This window comes from Plasmopara halstedii, assembly GCF_900000015.1.
Source record: "Plasmopara halstedii genome assembly, contig: Scaffold_3060, whole genome shotgun sequence".
In the NCBI taxonomy this organism is placed as follows: domain Eukaryota; phylum Oomycota; class Peronosporomycetes; order Peronosporales; family Peronosporaceae; genus Plasmopara; species Plasmopara halstedii.
In genome coordinates, this window is record NW_020189964.1 from 469,259 (window position 1) to 486,459 (window position 17,201).

The 17,201-nt window shown below is 45.4% G+C and overlaps 5 protein-coding genes across 5 annotated transcripts; 4 read left to right on the forward strand and 1 right to left on the reverse strand.

The window, feature by feature from the left end:
* Positions 1-7,679: 7,679 nt before the first annotated feature.
* Positions 7,680-10,382, forward strand: PHALS_06604 (annexin family; the record flags this gene model as incomplete). Its single annotated transcript, XM_024719922.1, has 2 exons — positions 7,680-7,725; positions 7,780-10,382. The coding sequence occupies 2 exons, from the start codon at positions 7,680-7,682 to the stop codon at positions 10,380-10,382; spliced, it is 2,649 nt and encodes an 882-aa protein (XP_024585173.1).
* A 385-nt stretch (positions 10,383-10,767) lies between these two features.
* Positions 10,768-11,211, forward strand: PHALS_06605 (RxLR-like protein; the record flags this gene model as incomplete). Its single annotated transcript, XM_024719924.1, has 1 exon — positions 10,768-11,211. One exon carries the CDS (start codon positions 10,768-10,770, stop codon positions 11,209-11,211), a length of 444 nt encoding a protein of 147 aa, XP_024585174.1.
* A 127-nt stretch (positions 11,212-11,338) lies between these two features.
* PHALS_06606 (CDK5 activator-binding protein) lies at positions 11,339-13,674 on the reverse strand (the record flags this gene model as incomplete). Its single annotated transcript, XM_024719925.1, has 10 exons — positions 11,339-11,410; positions 11,482-11,774; positions 11,839-12,616; positions 12,681-12,749; positions 12,816-12,882; positions 12,970-13,082; positions 13,152-13,381; positions 13,444-13,507; positions 13,568-13,606; positions 13,663-13,674. The coding sequence occupies 10 exons, from the start codon at positions 13,672-13,674 to the stop codon at positions 11,339-11,341; spliced, it is 1,737 nt and encodes a 578-aa protein (XP_024585175.1).
* A 146-nt stretch (positions 13,675-13,820) lies between these two features.
* On the forward strand, positions 13,821-14,955 carry PHALS_06607 (annexin family; the record flags this gene model as incomplete). The annotated part of the gene is made up of 3 exons (XM_024719926.1): positions 13,821-14,315; positions 14,380-14,632; positions 14,699-14,955. 3 exons carry the CDS (start codon positions 13,821-13,823, stop codon positions 14,953-14,955), a joined length of 1,005 nt encoding a protein of 334 aa, XP_024585176.1.
* Positions 14,956-15,145: 190 nt separating this feature from the next.
* Positions 15,146-16,433, forward strand: PHALS_06608 (annexin family; the record flags this gene model as incomplete). Its single annotated transcript, XM_024719927.1, has 4 exons — positions 15,146-15,502; positions 15,565-15,702; positions 15,769-16,021; positions 16,135-16,433. 4 exons carry the CDS (start codon positions 15,146-15,148, stop codon positions 16,431-16,433), a joined length of 1,047 nt encoding a protein of 348 aa, XP_024585177.1.
* Between the last annotated feature and the right edge of the window lie 768 nt (positions 16,434-17,201).

Genomic DNA, 17,201 nt, shown 5'->3' on the forward strand with positions numbered 1-17,201 from the left:
ATACGCGAACGGGCTGGTTCGCCCTCGCGTCCTCATGACGCCGCCATCCCATGGTTCAGGGCTTGGTGGAGGAATAGACGAACGGCTTGCTGATGTCAGCCCCTTCACCATCCGTAAGGAAATCGATGACTTCTTGTCTACCAGACTGAGTGTCCTATGACACATTCGCGATGCGATTGCTGAAAGCCAAGACCTGCAGAAAGAAAATGCAGATGAAAAAGGAAGATGCAAAGTAGAAAGCTTTTAGGTCAGAGCCCAACCTCCATTTCTAATGGTGTCAAGCGCACCACCGTCGCATGCAGCGACGCATTCGCCTGCTCCACGGCTGGGAGTCGCTTCGACAAAGCGCGGTAGTCCTCAAGCTGAGGCAGCCGGCGCACGACGGGCTTTAAATTGTCAAGAGCGTCCGCACAGCGATATGCTACTTCAGCATGACACTCAGCGAAGCTCCGATCACGAAGGATCTTGTCCTCAAGGGCTCGAAGAGCATCACGAGTCACCGGACGGCGGTCGACCCGGTTGTCACCGCCCGCCACCGACTCTTCTGATGAGAACGGTGACGTCCACTATCACGTGGAACGTCTAGTGAGATGACGTCGTCACCAGGGTCAAACCCAATGTCTAGTGAAAAGGCGGGGATATCCCGACTCCGATAAATCGTGGAATTTTGAGACGCCACTTCGTCAAGATTGCCCATACGCCGTGGACGCTTTTGATCAGAAAGATCATGACGCCCTGCGCTTTCCGGCAATAGCCAGGGAAGTAGAAGGGTCGCGAGCTGAGCTCAAGCAGTGGCCTTGAGATCTTGCGGTCGTAGACACAGAGCTCGCGGGAGCGTTAGGGGTTAACCCATACGTCGCAGGGCGACAATCGGAAGGAAGTCGACGGCGTGCCTTGGATTTGGCAAATTGCGGCTCAACTGTAAGTTATGTAGTTTCCGGTGCCGTTGCACCCATCGTTCAAAGATCACTTCGTCATCTGTAGCGCTTTCGCCAGGGGCGAGCACTACAGGTATCGTCCGCATTGCGGGTGCAAGAAAGCCACCTCGTTGAGCATGTAGACGAGTGCGATAAACTTCCAGCGGAAATTCTAGTGGAACCACGAAGCGAGCTCGAAGAGCTTTCCGTTTGTCAAGCTCATCTTCCGTAATGGCCGGGGGCCCGATGATGTGGAGGCGTAACGATCGAGCTACCACGTCCTTCGCTTCCACAGCGGGTCCGCCGGGCGGAAGCCATATTCCACACGAGGGTCAATGACTGGCCGTGGATGGGCGCGCATCAGAGCCGCTTTACGGGCAGCTTTCAGCTGCCGCCTCATTCGTGATGACACCACGTCCCTCAGGTGATGAGAGGTCAGGAAACGGACATGGAGCCCACAAGGCGCGAACAGGGCAAGTCTCACGCCGCTGGCGCGGTTCGTCTTCCTCGTCATCCCACCCGGGGAATGGAGTGTCAGACTCATAGTCAACCACCTACACATCCTCAACGATGTCACTTATCACTGATAGTGAGCGCGGAGCGCGACGCTCGTGCTCATCGAGCCTAGGATTTACATCCCTCAATGCCGCGGACGCACTGTCCGACATTGCACCGCGTGCGGGAGGCGAAGTTGGGCTCTGTCCGTGTGCGCTGTCAGAACCAGCGAGCCTTGGTGACTTCAGTGTAGTTGACACACAGCTTTTTGAGCACAGAAGTCATTTTGTTCCAACGAACCAAGTTGCAGAGTCTAGCGGACACGCAAGCCTCGTTTAAGCAATAATCGATGGAAACTGTAAATGTTCTCAATCTCAATGGGGGAGAGTGTAACGGGATTACACGTACCCTGGTAACAGGGGTGTGTATCACACGAAATGGCATGGTGTGACTGCGCCAAATAAGAGTACGTTACGTGGCTGGGTAGCCAGTAGTTATGCATGTATTTAGATTTTACTATATATATGTAGGAAAATCAATACATTTAAAATTAGGCGGCTTTGCCGCAGATAAAACAAATAAATACATTTTACATTGGAGACAGAAAAGTTTATTAGCCTGGGGTTGAGGTTCTAACTCTTCTCGGAGGTAGCAAGTTGCGATCCGCTACACTCGTACTGGTTCTTGTGACGAACGTAAGGTCGGTGACCTAAATTAAGCTTCCTCTAAGCGCAAAGCTACAGCAGCCCCGCTGCAGCTTTGATGCGTGACGTTTTTTCAAACAAAGATTATGACTGTAACCATCTGCTGTTGCGGTTTCAAAAGTGTTACTGAGTCTTTTTTCCCCATGACAGCGATATGATATCTGAATTGCTTGGGGTACGTCGTGTCCCGAACAATTTAGAGCGCATATAAAATGAAACTCATCTTAATCCTGGCCGCAAATCAGACCCTTTTTTTAAGAGGATCAACGTGTTGCTGTGACCGAAGAGCTCACTGGCGATAGCCATATAAGAGTCGTATCCGCTGTCAGTACTCGATGAGCAAGGGTTCGCCAACTGTTATCTGAGTTTGAGTAGTGGATTGTCAGGTTCACAAGGGCTAACAAAGTATAATGGAAATTGCTCGTCTGTATACACACACTTACTGAGGAGAACTTATATCATTTAACACGCTTCACCGCGTGTCGATCACTTCCAGAGAGCCGCTGATTTACGTGAATACAGGTTGTAATGGGGCTAGTCCAATTACATATGTTGTGTGAACAGTATAGTTCTGTGTGAGGCTAACAATAACTTTTTATCGTTCATAGTTGTATCTTCCCAAATTATGTTAGATCAGCATTGGATGCCTTATCAGTTTAGAGAAATTTAAGGCCTAATTGGCCATAATAAATGCTATTTCACCGTTTCGTCCTCGTTTGATGAACAAGTAGAGAGGGATACTCTCACCTTGAAACCTCTCTAGCTTGAGGTCCAGCGTCGGTAAGATTGCCCAGAGCCATTGACGTTAACGACTTGGCGCACCCTCGGTATTCCCTTCTCGGCAGAAAAGAAAGAGAAATGCAGCTCGACGCACTTCTCATTAGTGAATGAATCGCAGCTTCGTTACAAGTTTGGTATTTGAGCGATGACTTTACCAGCAGATTCAAGTAGTGCTGTTTACAACAAACCTGAAGTGACAAGTACTCACCTCCAAGCTCACATCGTGCTTTCAACTTTGCAGCCAGGCATCAACAAAATTCCAAACTCATGCCTGTATCACTAAAGACATATATTCACCACTAAAGCCTTAGTTGAGTGCGATAGTCTTAGGCACTATATCAGTGCCTTGTATTCATGTTACAGTTCAAAGATTGTAGGTATTCCCCTACCGTTGCTGCTCGAGGCACGGGTAGCTTTAAGCAGTTTATGCGATTTTCAGGCTTCGAAAGCGCTAGTGAAGAAACTTTCATTTGCTCGTGTCGCTCTTCATTTTGGGCGGAACACCCGTATATACTGGCGTGTAACGGTGCGGAGCAACTTCATATATCAAAAAATATCACGATATGAAGGTATTTGCAGAAGCTGGTCTGATTTGTGCGCTGTAAGACGGGTAATAATCTTGACATACTTAGGTGGATCCAGCTCATAAGAAACGAGCTGGACATGCCATGAGCTCTGCAGCGGGTTTTTCGCTGTAATTAGCGTTGTAGGAAGGAATCACGGGGCAATTTGTGCAGAATTAAAACAAGACGTATGGATCGCTTCTTTCGAACTGTACATGTTGACCGTATTTTTTTATGAGGATAAAGGTACCATGTCGAGACTTGGAAGGTCGTCATGATTATTCTCATCATAGAAGCCTCCGATGATTAGATCGCGAATATCTTCGCCCTCGTCGTCTTTCGCAGTTGATCGTTGAGCCACGGAAGCAAGCTATCGAGATTTTGATATGTAAGATGATCGTAGTAGCAGGGATCGTAAGGAGCAAGTGGTAGAGTTTAACGCTAACCAGAGTGGGTGGCCATTTAGCGTTGACACTTGCGCGATGGCTTACAAAGGCAACAAAGCGTAAGCTCAGGGTGGTTAACAATTGTATAGCAGGGCCGATCTGGGATACTCCCGATTTGTGCTAAAACGCATATGAGCATAGCTCAAAAGTACGAAAGTCCTGGTAAAGATTAAGGACGTTTGGAATTCGTGAAGGGAAAGCATGTTGAACAGGTGGGCTGATAGTTCATAATGCGGTCTATATATCATCATATTGCTTGACATATTAATACATAAACATGTAGCATTCGAACTATTCAGACTAAGTTCTAAAGCGCATCTTTTAGTATGACTCAAGCTCAATGAGACCTTTTGCGAGAAATGGTCAGGCGAGACTCATGTTTCCCAATGCAGCGGGGCTGCCGTTGCTCTTTCGCTTAGAGGAAGACTAGTTAAGGTCGGCGACCTTCTATACTTAGATCCAGTACGAGTGTAGCGATCGCAATCCGCTTACTCCAAGAGCAACTACAACCATAATACAAGGCTAGATAGATCTTCCGTTTAAAATGTAAACTGTGTTAATGGGATTTCTCTTCGGCAAAGCCGTCTGTATCTAAATCTATATCTATATAGTAAAACCTAATTTAATGTTCAATATTGGCTGATCCAGCCACGTACTAATTTCTTATTTAAGTGCAGCCACACCATTGTGTGGTCACACCATCTTGTGAAACCCAAACAATTATGTGATCACACCAGGTTGGGTGACCGCGTTACCTCTAAGGCCAAACTGGTCACTCCTTTCACAAGAGAGAAATCATTTCGCTGCAAATCAGTGGATCTGCTTTGTAGCAAAAAGATGTCTCTTGAGCCATTAAGTTGTGTCATACAGACCAGGTTGACTCAGCAGTATCAACAAAACGTGACGAAAACAAATTAATCATACTTCAATGCCCGGTTCTCTTCCGAGTTGTCTGGTCCCGCAGGGTCTGGCCTGAAATCCTAGGAACTAAGTCACTGTGACGCACAAGCGCTTGTATTTGTCTCGACAGAAAACTAGTAGCAGAAGAGCTCCGCCCACATCTGCATGATTATATATACCATTAATGGTTGACCTTTAGAGTGCACGTCATTAAGTGGTTAGAAATCATCTCATCTTGGGGCTGCAGCTCACTGACGCTTCTTCATTCTGAATTTGGTCAGGAAAAGTAGCAATATTGCAACCAGCTGTTTCTAAAAATCCGATTTTCTGCATAGCAGCTGTCGCCGCTTTGTACCTGCTCCAAAAGGGCTTCCGCTTTTGAATATGATTTAAAGATTCATAAAAGATTCACTTTGACTACCTCGAATCTTTTTAGCCTACGGTCTATCCAGGACGAATGACGTTTCACCCGCGCTGTGGGCGGAACACGATCAAAACTTGGATCTTTGTGTTGCATAGAATATATTTTACCCTGTCAAAGATTTCAGATGCTACAAAAAAATAAGTAACAATCTTCGACTATTATCGACCGTACCCGTTAAAAGTCGCAGATATTGGGTCCATATTCAGAGGGTGAATGTGTGACCTCTTGGTGCGAAAGCGGTCGAAGACTCTCCGATAGTACTAACTCCGTAATGTGGACAAACATCAATTGTACGACAGGTGCTCTCTCATAGCCCACCAGGTTTTACCGTCCTAAGATCCTTGAACGCACTCGATATATCTGATTAGGCGCTGCAAACATCCACGACATCTTTTGCTTTGAACCGTCTCTGTTGGGCGCCTTTTTACCGAGTTCCTGAACATTAGTGCCCATTCTCGCGCACGATTTACTGTGGCTCCACTTTGAGCAAGATCGAGTACATGGCCATCCCAGCTTCTATAATCCAGAAAAGTGATTTTTTCAGTCGCTTATCACAAAACATCTTGTCGATCAACATCAGCAGCTCCAATGTGCGAATCACCTGTTCCTCCACTAGCGCCGGATCGAGATGTCCCAAGGTCTGCCTTACCAACACATCTCGCAATGCTTGCAAGCACATCCACGGTGCGATTACCGCTTGCGGCCTTTTGGTCACCGGATCATTGAACCCGTCGGGATCCAAGATGTACAAAAGTTTGTATAGGCCGTCAATTTATTCCGTGAACAAGTGCTAGAAAAATTCACGACAGAAGCAAAGGATACAATTCGTTTACGACTCGGTCGTTAAGTCAGTTGACTACGGATGCCACCACGTTTGCTTTGCGCACAAAGCTTGAGAATTCAGAATCCGGATAAATATAAACAAAAATCGGATGGCTTCGTGCGGTCCTATCATTAGCGAAGCCGAAAGTATAACTTAGCCACAATTTTGCCCGTCCTATGTCAAGGTCAAATTAAATTCTATTATGACATTTAAAGTAAGTTTTGCTATTTCTCTTTATTTGACTGCCTATGTTTTCTGACGTGCGGCTAGCAGCCCGCGTATACATCGATTGTTTCTGGAACCATGGAGTGAAAAAATGCTACGAAGACATCAATTAAAGTAAAGTACGCTGCTAACATTCATACCATTTTCATCCATGATGAACACATCCTTCAGCTCATACCGGGCAATGACTGCTAAAAGTGCAAGAAGGGTAGCATCGATTGATTGCCTGATCTGCTTCACCACTCTCACCATGGATTCTGATGCAACACAGCCTGTTCCTCTCTTGAAAGCGTTGCAGCCACCAATTGGGATATTTGCTTGCATCCTCGCGCAAGCCAAGTCGGTCAGCAAAGGCGTTTGCGTTGGTTTTGATGAGATCTTCAATGATTGCTACATGCCTTGTCTGGCATTGAAGCAGACATGTTCATCTAGCTGGGGGTGATGTGCATCGCAAGGCCGTTTGGCCGAAAGCTTAACATCCGTAAGGGCTTCGGGTTCGCGACTTTTTTAAGGATGCTGCTAGAAGCAGATTGAGTGATTCCAACGTCAACTTATGAGTAGCCCATGTCGCAAGCTCACTTTCGACTCATCCACTTATTTTGGCCTTTTGATTGCAGACCTCGAGCCTCTGCGCATTTGTTGAACGTGCTGGTGGTATATTAATTGTAAATGTAATTTTGCAACGCAGATCAGCTCTTCAAAAAACAAATTCGCAGGAAACTCGGTAAACTAATCACCTCGGTTAGCTCATACATATTTCTTGCAGTTATCCTTGGGTCAACTGTAATATGTTGTGCGCTTGGTGTGAGGGAAATTCCAGCTTACATTGGCGTGTCATCGACTATAGATGATTTGAGACCGAGATCACGACGTATTTAATTGGTTTGCGTCGGCGTGACTCTTGCGGTTGCAGATGAAAAGCTGATGAAAGTCATACAGTTATACTTGACGATGAATACAATCGTAAAAAAATGTGTAAGGGTTATGTCCACAAAATGACAGTACCTGCCTTTTATTTAGAAGATTACTTGTATGATAAATTTCCATATGTTTCGCACGTCAGAAGTGTTTATGACGTCACATCGCTTTCTTGCTAGGGTCGTGAGGCGAGTATTTGGTTTCAGGAACCAAACTAATCCAATGACGCACTCCTCGATCCGGTGTGGTGGGTCTCTTGTTGATACGTCGTGACATTTCTTCAGCAAAGCAAAAAAATGATTATTTGAATTGAGAGTTTTTTCATTACAATGGACGAGCTAGGCTTTTCTTCTTTATTTTTTGAGTTTCAGTTCTTTCTTTCCATTTCTACCTTTATTTAAAAAAAATTTAGTTGCTGTGAAATATTATTGCAACAAGGAAATATGCAATTATGTAAAGTCATTAAAACTTCTTAGCTGTCCGTATGATGTTTGAGCTGTATCCCGCGTCAACGTACGATGCTTACCAAGGTATGAGTATACAATATTCACGTGAGATTGATGAAGCTATTCAGCAAATTCTAGACGCGTGCAAGGGTATCGGCACAGACGAGCAAACCCTGATCGAAGTACTGGGCTCCATGTCCCTAGAAACGCGCAATCTGATTTTGCTGCGCTACAAAGAGTTACATCAGCAACCGCTGAACGCTCTTTATAAAAGCGAAATATCGGGTGGTTTTGGTCGCTTGCTTTGCATGATCTCCACGCCTCTGCCTGAAACAGAAGCGCAGATTTTGCGTGACGCCGCGCAAGGTATGGGAACAACTGAGAGTCTTATCATTCAGATTTTGGCGGGCAGAACGAATGAGGAGATGAATATCTTAAAGCGCTCTTATTTTAATCTTATGGGTAAGGACCTGGCTGTTGTGCTTGATTCGGAGCTCAGCGGAGACTACCGCGAGGTGATCATGGCCGTGTTGCAGTCCTCTCGCGTGCCGTACAACCTGGCTATTCATAACGCTGCCAAGGCTGAGAAGGAAGCTGTTGAACTCTACAAAGCAGGTCAAGGAAGACTGGGGACCGACGAAGAAGCTTTTATCGATATTTTAGTCAAAGCTCCACCCGAGTTTCTCAAGTTGATAGACGCCGTTTATGTTGCCAAATATAAAAACAACATCGTCAAAGCTGTTGAAAAGGAATTTAGCGGCGATGCAAAAAAGAGTCTCAAATATTTTATCTGTTTTACTCTCGACCCGTATCCCACGATCGCGGAATTATTTGAGAAGACAATGAATGGCTTTGAAACGGATGAAATGGGGTTGAGCACGACGCTTGTGCGATTTCAGTCAGTGCTACCCTATGTAAAGGCTGCATTCAAGAGAAGATATTCTGAAGAGCTTCGTGATCGAATCAGCAGGAAAACAAGCGGAGATTACAGAAAGTTGCTGCTAAAAGTATTTGATGCACCTCGCGACCCGCTTGGGAGTAAAATGACGGATTCGAGTGGGGTTGATCTCTATATTGAAGAAAGTGTGGCCTACACAGGAGCGAGACAGAATCAATTGTCTCAGCGGTCAACTGCGCCTACATTGAGTGCTAGACATGAGTCAAGTGCTCCAGCTTACCCTGTGCCGACAGGGCAGCATTCTCATAGTCTTTCTTTCCAAACCGCTTCTGCTCAAGCACCAAATGGACCTATAACTTCTTCTACAGACCTTGGTGGAAATTTACCGCAGACATCGAATTCGCATCATGTGGTCTATTCCAGTAAAGACGGCTACTCTGGTCAAAGCGCAGATCACAAACAGACACCCATTTTTCCAGCAAGTTCTCCAGCTTATCCTGTGCCGACAGGGCAGCACACTCATGGTCTACCTTCCCAAGCCGCATCTGCTCAAGCACCAAATGGATTGATACTATCCCAAACTTCATCTACTCACGTTAGTGAAAATTTATCGCAGACATCAAATTCGCAACAGGTGGTCTCTTCCAGTAATAGCAGCTACTCTGGTCGAAGCGCAGACCGCAAACAGATACCTAATATTCCAGCATCCGGTCATTCTTCGCTTCTGCAGCCGTACGCAAGTGCTAGACATGAGTCAGGTGCTCCAGCTTACCCTGTGCCAGCAGGGCAGCATGCTCATGGTCTTCCTTCTCAAGCTGATTCTGCTCAAGCATCAAACCGATCCATACCATCACGAACTTCATCTACTCACTTTGGTGAAAATTCATCGCAGACATCGAATTCGCATCATGTGGTCAATTCCAGTAAAAACGACTACTCTGGTCAAAGCGCAGATCACAAACAGACACCCAATTTTCCAGCAAGCGCTCCTGCTTACCCTGTGCCGACAGGGCAGTATACTCATGGTCTACCTTCCCAAGCCGTTTCTGGTCAAGCACCAAATGGATCGATACTACTTCAAACATCATCTACTCACGTTGGTGAAAATTTATTGCTGACGTCAAATTCGCATCAGGCGGTCTCTTCCAGTAATAACAGCTACTCTGGTCAAAGCGCAGATCACAAACAGACACCCAATTTTCCAGCATCCGGCCATTCTTCGCTTCTGCAGCCAAATTCACTTCCAGGGCAACAATTTCCTGTCCAACAGTATCAGCAGCATCCGTTGCCTGGGCAACAACCTCAAATCATGCCGTACCAGCAATTTTCACCTCATTATCAACAGCATTTACAGCTGCCCCCAGATCAAACTTATCAGCAATACCCGACCTCTGGAGGTCAAAGTCAATATTATCGGCACTATAGTGTGCCAGAACTTCACCTTCCAGGCCAATCATACCATCAGTATCCAGTAAGTGGTCTTCAACCTGTAGGTCAGCCGTATCAGCAGTATGCGGTACCTGGACAGCAGCACCCTCTTAGCGAACCGTATCAACAACCATATTACCCTACAAGTCAGTATCAGCAGCATGGCGGGTCGGCCGTTCACTTGCAGCAAAATTTGGGTCAAAGTCACCAGCAATTTACTCCTCATGGTCAGCAAACGTCGACTCATTCTCAACAACAGTACACGGGTTATGGGCAACAGCAATATCCTGTGCCGCAACAATCTGCGCAGCCATACCAGAAACACAATGGTCAACCCGAGCAGCTAGGCTATCCATCCATTTACGCTGCTGCACCAACCTTACAGCACCATAGTGGCCACCCACCCCCGTATTAGCATTTGTTTGGGTTCTCCAAGCTAAGAAAAGTAGAATTCAACCAAGACTTACGAGATAAGCCAATTTCAATGTTCGATGACCTCGAATTTTTTACATTTTTGTGTACCTTGACGGACAAATCGCAATTCTAACGTAGGGGAATCGCTCCTTCTTTATGAACAGTAGATAGGCTCCTCGGAGAGACATACGATTACATTGGAGCTACCAAACAACCAATTTCAACTCATGATGTGTGATTGCAATATTACTTGATTGAGGGTTGACGACGACGATGATGACAGAAAGAAGAGCTCTATCGAAATGTATCAAAATCATTTTGCTCTTCCATTTAAACCGCATCTAGTAATTTTCTCTCGAAAACGACAGTGCTCAAACACCATCGCTATGAAGTCGTTCCAGTTCATTGTTACACTTTTCGCTATCGTATCGCTAGACCCGGTCTGCGTCATTGGCTTTCAGTCGGAAGCTCATGCTCATGCGGAGATCTCAAACAATGCGGCTACTAATGGGTTACGACGTACACAAAGTGTCAACTCGTCAACCATGGAGCCTCTTGCTTCGGGATCGTCTACAAGCTTGACTAATAAAGCAGAAGCACCAACGCCATTTATGATTCTTCTGCCCGACAATCTGGCCATGAGCTACTCGGGCTCCGGAAGAGACATGTTTTTAGATGGCTCTGTAGGGAATGACGACAGTAGCGAGAGCACATTAGCTGGTTCTGATAAAATCGGCGACAATGTATCGGGCTCTCTATCCACTTATATTTCTGGGCTGGCAACGGGGGCAACTGCAGTTACGATCTGGATTGCTCTTGTGATAGCGTGAATGCAATACTTGTAAATTTACACCTAGGTAAGCAACAGCATCGACTACGTAGTATAAGGAATTGCAAAGTTTTTCCATTGCTTTAGATGGTTATGGAATTTATGTTCCAGCAGCAATAAACGAGTGATTATAAGGTGTTCACCTCGCCAACAATGTTGACTCTGTGTCCTTTAAAGAGTGGTGGTAGTGCACCTTCCAGCTACACAAACCCGACATATACGTTAGAGTCCACAGTCGACATCGCAGCATATTTACTACTTCACCGCTTACATTTTTCTTGAGCTGCTTTGTTGCGGCTATAAGAGCATTAATCTGAGACTGAGTGCTTCTGTTAGCATCAATGAGACTAACATTCTTGTCCTCCAAATTAGAGATTTCACGGCGGCACTTGTCCATGTGCTTGGTGAGAACCTCTATATTGGCCACATGCCTGTCTAAATATCGCTCCGAGGACTTTATAAGCACCAATTGCCGAAGGCGCTTGCTTGTTAGCAACGATATCGACCGATTTGTAGCAGCTAGCAGCTCCTCAATTTTATCCGTGCTCTGCTGTTCCAATAGTGCTGTTCGAAATTCATAAAGAACATTAAGTCAGATTTACTTAAAGCAACGACATGCGTTTCTTACTCGAGGATCCCTGAAACTGATTGGCAAAAGCAACAGAACTACTCCCAGATAATTCAGACAGCCGCTGGCAGAGGAATGCATGGATCTCTAAAAGATCATTGAGTGCGCACGTACGAAATTCAGTGTTTGCTAAAAGTTGTACGCGAGTGAGCTTTTCCGTCGTAGCAAATGCATTTTCAGCAGAGTCCATTATCTCGACAGTTTTGAAAGGGCCGCCTTCGCCAATAGGCTCCAGCACATCAGAGCTTGTGATCTCCCAATCAATTTCGGCAGGAACATCGTCGAGTGTAGAACTAGCCGTAACAGACGCGACCGATCTAATACCCCAATCGATCTCGTCAGCATCAGCCGTGCCGGTGTCGTCAATTGAGATATCCCAAATAATATCTGCAGCCTCCGCCTCGAAATCAAGCGTGGGTGCAGATTCTACCAGCTCATCGCTCGCATTGCGCAATTTCTCCATCGTAAAAAAAAAATTATGCGAGGCAGCAATAAGCTCATACGGTTCTTCGGCCTTTATTTCGGGTTCTCCAGCCAACTCAATCTGCTTCTTGCCTTTCTTTCTAGTCTTCTTGTCCTTTTTCGTAACAATTATGGCGGATTTGTCTGACTCTGTTGCTGAAGCAGAAACCTCACTATCGTGAAGATAAACCTGAAGAGCTTGGTGATATTCAATTGCATCACAAATTTCTTCGCAGCAGATAGCCGTCGCCACACCATGAAAAAGGGACGGTAGCTCCAGAGGCAAACGACGTAATTCCTCACGAATGTTTACTCCCTATTCTTGTTGCAATACATGTCCAAGTAAGTATAATATCCTTCAGAAAGACATTGTCAAGTACCTCGATGCCCATGTTAGCGCAATAAGCTTGATGTTTACGTTTGTACTCCACAATACTTTTCGTCAAATCCTACGTTAGAGAGTGCATTAATTATATCATACAAGTTATAAGCCATTAAATAGACCGTCAGCTTACCACGATCTTGCGATTATTGTCTACAACTTCTTTTTCATTCTGTTGGATGAATTTCTTGTAAAACGGACTACATCACTCAGCACAACACTTTGTATCAGCCTTCATGCACTGGTTTGCCACTGTGAGCAATACCACTGCCGCGATATAAACATACATCTCAAACACAGTGTTCTGGGTGAGGATGCGTGCCGTCTCGGCCGCAAAGATGTTATTTTTCTCATACTGCCGGATCAGAGCGCTCCACCGTTTTATAATGGGTGATGTGTACTACGAAAAAAATCATTGTGGAATAATAATTTTTTTGGCGTACACTGCTGTTGTTGAAGTCTCTCGCACCTGACCAAAAATGTTCTTAGCTGCACCTTCATCCGACTGTTCGAGATATTGAAGAATCAGCTTGCAATCAAAATAGTTAATCTTTTCGTGGTTTGTTTTCCTGGCGCGAAAATCGGAAAGAGCTTCAGTGGCCAGCGGCAGATCTTGGTACAAGCTTGCAATAGCGTCGCGGATTTGCTTGTATTGCTTGGGCCAATCGTGCGGGACAATACGGCGATCTACTAACGCCTCTGCAATGAAAATCAGTGAATTTCTCACTGCATTGTCGAGCAATAGCCTGGTAGGACCCTACCTACGAGCTGCTTGGACTGAATATCGATGGGTAGCTTCTTCTCCGCCATGCAGACGTGTTGAGTCTGTCAGTGAATATATTAGTATATTAATATTATCCAATCACGTCTCGTTAAAGACTGAACTATGACGTCATTGATTTGGGAGAGTAATTGTCCAAGATACTTTTTTCATTAGAATATTAGCAGAAGTATCTTGGACAATAATATCTAGGACTTACAGTGGGCATCATATAAAGAAATAATTACATCACCTACTGTTCACTGGATTCTTTTGCTCGACACTAGCACTTGATCAATTCTAGATCATCTTTCAATTTGCCGTCTGGCAGCACAACCACACACCTTCTTACACCCTCCCCTCCGATCTTCCCTCAAAATGTTGAGACTCTACCCTCCGTCGGCCTTTGATGCCTATAAAAAGGATAAGACTCATTTTTCGGCCTCCATCGATGCGATTGTAGAGAAAATCCACGAGGCCTGCGATGGCATCGGGACAGACGACCAGGCGCTTGTAAAGCTTATTGGACCGCTGTCACCTAACGACCGTGCGCTTGTCTCCTTGCGGTACAAGGACTTGCATGGCCAGACACTGCGCGAGCTCATCAAAGGCGAAACATCGGGCAATTTTGGCTACCTATTGCAGCTCATCACCTTCTCTTTACCTCAAGCCGAAGCTTACATTGTATTTCACGCTATGAAAGGAGCTGGCACCTCAGACCATCTTCTCTACTCAGTCCTCATGGGTCGCAGCAACGAAGAGATTGGTCTTCTGAAAAAGGCCTTTTACGATATGTACGACACTGATCTTTCTGTCGCTATCAGCGACGAGATCAGCGGCGACTTCTTGGCTGTCATTATGAAAGCGCTTCAAGTAAGCCAACCTCTTTTCTTATTAGAACCTTTATCTGTTAGCTTACCTGCACATACATTATTAGGAGCCAATGGTGGAATATAAGGCTTCTTTCCATACGAAAGAGAAGGCAGCTGAAGACGCTGAGCTCATCTATAAAGCCGGCGAGGGCAAGTGGGGCACCGATGAGAACGGTTTTTTGAAAGTGTTGCTTTCGAGTCCACCCGAACATCTCCGTAACATTGACGCAGCCTACCAAGCAAAATACAAGCACGACTTGGTCCATGTCATTGAGAGCGAGTTCAGCGGAAGCGATTGCGCCGCTCTCACTTTTTTCGGTAAGCATGCCTGGTTCTTTAAAAAACCCTTCATAACTAACTCATGCAATAATATTCTACTTACAGTCCGAATCAGTCTCAATGCATGGCCCTTTCTTGCCGAACACATTGAAGGTACCATGGCTGGCATTGGCACTGACTCAACAGCTCTCAGCGCTGCCATCGTGCGCTACAATTCGTATTTGGGTTACGTCATGCCGGTCTATGAGAAAAAGTATAAAATGACTTTGCAAGACCGCATTAAAGGAGAAACCAGCGGTGAGTACCAGGAGCTACTGCTACATTTGCTGGAAGCTCCACGTCCAGTAGGCAACTTTGCTTAAACGAGAGAATTGTGATGTTCTTATCCTTCGTGTCTAAAATTTACGGTATCGAGTTTTTAAATAAAGCAATAAATACTCGCGTACTTGATTTCTTAAGAACGTTTTTTAAATAATTACTCCCCATGAATGACTCGATAACTGGTCTCTTGACACAGTGCGCGATTACAGCGTAGCCAAACGATAGTAAACGATGCAGCATATATTTCCCCAACACGCGCACGATGTGTTCCGTGGTGTGCCGCTGGTGTATCCACGTGAGATTGATAACGCATGTGAGCGAATTCGTGATGCAACGGATGCTCTCGGTGTTGATGAAAATGTACTCGTAAATACGCTCAGCTCGTTATCAACTAGCGACCGATCTCTCGTCATTTACCGCTACAAGGACTTGTATCGCGAGGAACTAAAGGACACGCTACGCCGCGACACCAGAGGTCACTTCCGCTTCCTGGTACTTCTGCTCACTATGCCGTTACCAGAAATGGAGGCGTTCGTACTAAATGTTGCAACGTCAGGCAGCGGCACAAGGGAGCGACAATTGTACCCGGTATTATAGTCTCCGCTAAAGTAACATCTGCATTTAACTTACTGACAAAGTATGTTAGTTAGATTTTGCTTGGACGCACGAACGAAGAGCTTTCGATGCTGAAGTCGACATACTACTACATCTTTAACAAAGATTTAACTTGGCTTATGCGTTCGGAGCTAAGCGGTGATTATCGCAAGATCATTTTGTTGGCACTTGAGGTAAATATTGCATGGAATTTCTTAACTACTGTGACGTCCGTAATTATGCAGTTTTCGACACTGTAGCGCTTGCAGGTGCCATATGACCCCACAATTCACACGTACGAAAGAGCTAAGTCCGATGCTATCAAGCTGTACGATGTCGGCGAAGGACGCTGGGGTACAGACGAAACGACATTCATCCGAATTTTATTCTCCAGCCCGCGCGAGCACGTCGTGTTAGTTAACGACATTTATAAGAAAAAGTTCGTGAGAACCCTGGAGGAGGTTGTATGCAGCGAGTTTAGTGGCCTCGCATCCGAGGCTCTTGTGTTTTACGGTGCGTTTTGTTTTTCAATCAGAAGTGTAGGAATTGAATTGACTTGAGACATCTAATACTGCCGTGAAGCCACTTGCTAATTATTAAAAATGCTGTCGCTTTTCTCTGTGAAGTCCGCCTAGCGCTTGAACCGTACGCGGCGATCGCCGACCACTACAATCGTTCTCTGAAGTGCCTTCGGAAAGATGAGAAGGCACTTAGTGCAGCTGTAGTTCGTTATCACGGGATGCAGCCGCGCGTTGAGCAGCTATACGAGAAGCTGTACGGGCGATCGCTTGAAGAGCGGATTCGCACTGACACAGAAGCCAACTATGGAGACCTATTGGTTACATTGTTACACATTCCAACTGACGTCAGCAGTACGAGCTACGATAGTGATAGCATTGACAGTGAAATGGAGGTTCTTAACTAGATGCATCAGACACAGCACATGCCCATCACACACTCAATATCTGCTGTTAGCTTACAATTTTCACGCTGCACTTCATTATTGATGCTGCATCATGTCATGCGGTACATCTTGAGGATAGATTCTATCTTTACACCATTCAAAAGCGCATTTAAACTCGTTACGGTGTTCATTGCTTCTGCGACGATACGTTTGTTAAACACATATAATAGCCAAGCGCCACCCGAGTTGCGAGCGGCAATTGCATGTCAGGTCCCGCGTCACTCGCTGTTCTAGCTAGCACCAACAGGCAGTTTCACTGGTCTTGCCCTTACTTTTGAGCCATAACTTGAATGTAAACTCAAACTTGAAATATTGTTCGATCTCATTGCTTGAGCCTCGTGAATGGTGACTATCAACTTGATAATTGATTGATCGAGATAATGTGGTGAGACACCAATATCATTTATAAGTTTGTCCATAGTACAGTTTAGAGACGTGATGACTTCCCAATAATAATCACTATCTCTAATATACAATCTAACGATTCTGTCGCGGTCGGAGTTTTGTAGCGGGGTTACACATAACCCTGGTAACCGTATTCTTGTTTGGGTGACCACACCGACGGGGCTGGATAGCCAGTAGATATACATGTATTTAGATTTTTTTACATCCATATTTGGGAAAATCTATGCATTTAAAATTAGGCGGTTTTACCGCAGATAAAAATAAGGCTTCTGTTGTGTAATATTACGGCTCCCCGGTGATAATTTACGTGCTGGGGTATTTTTT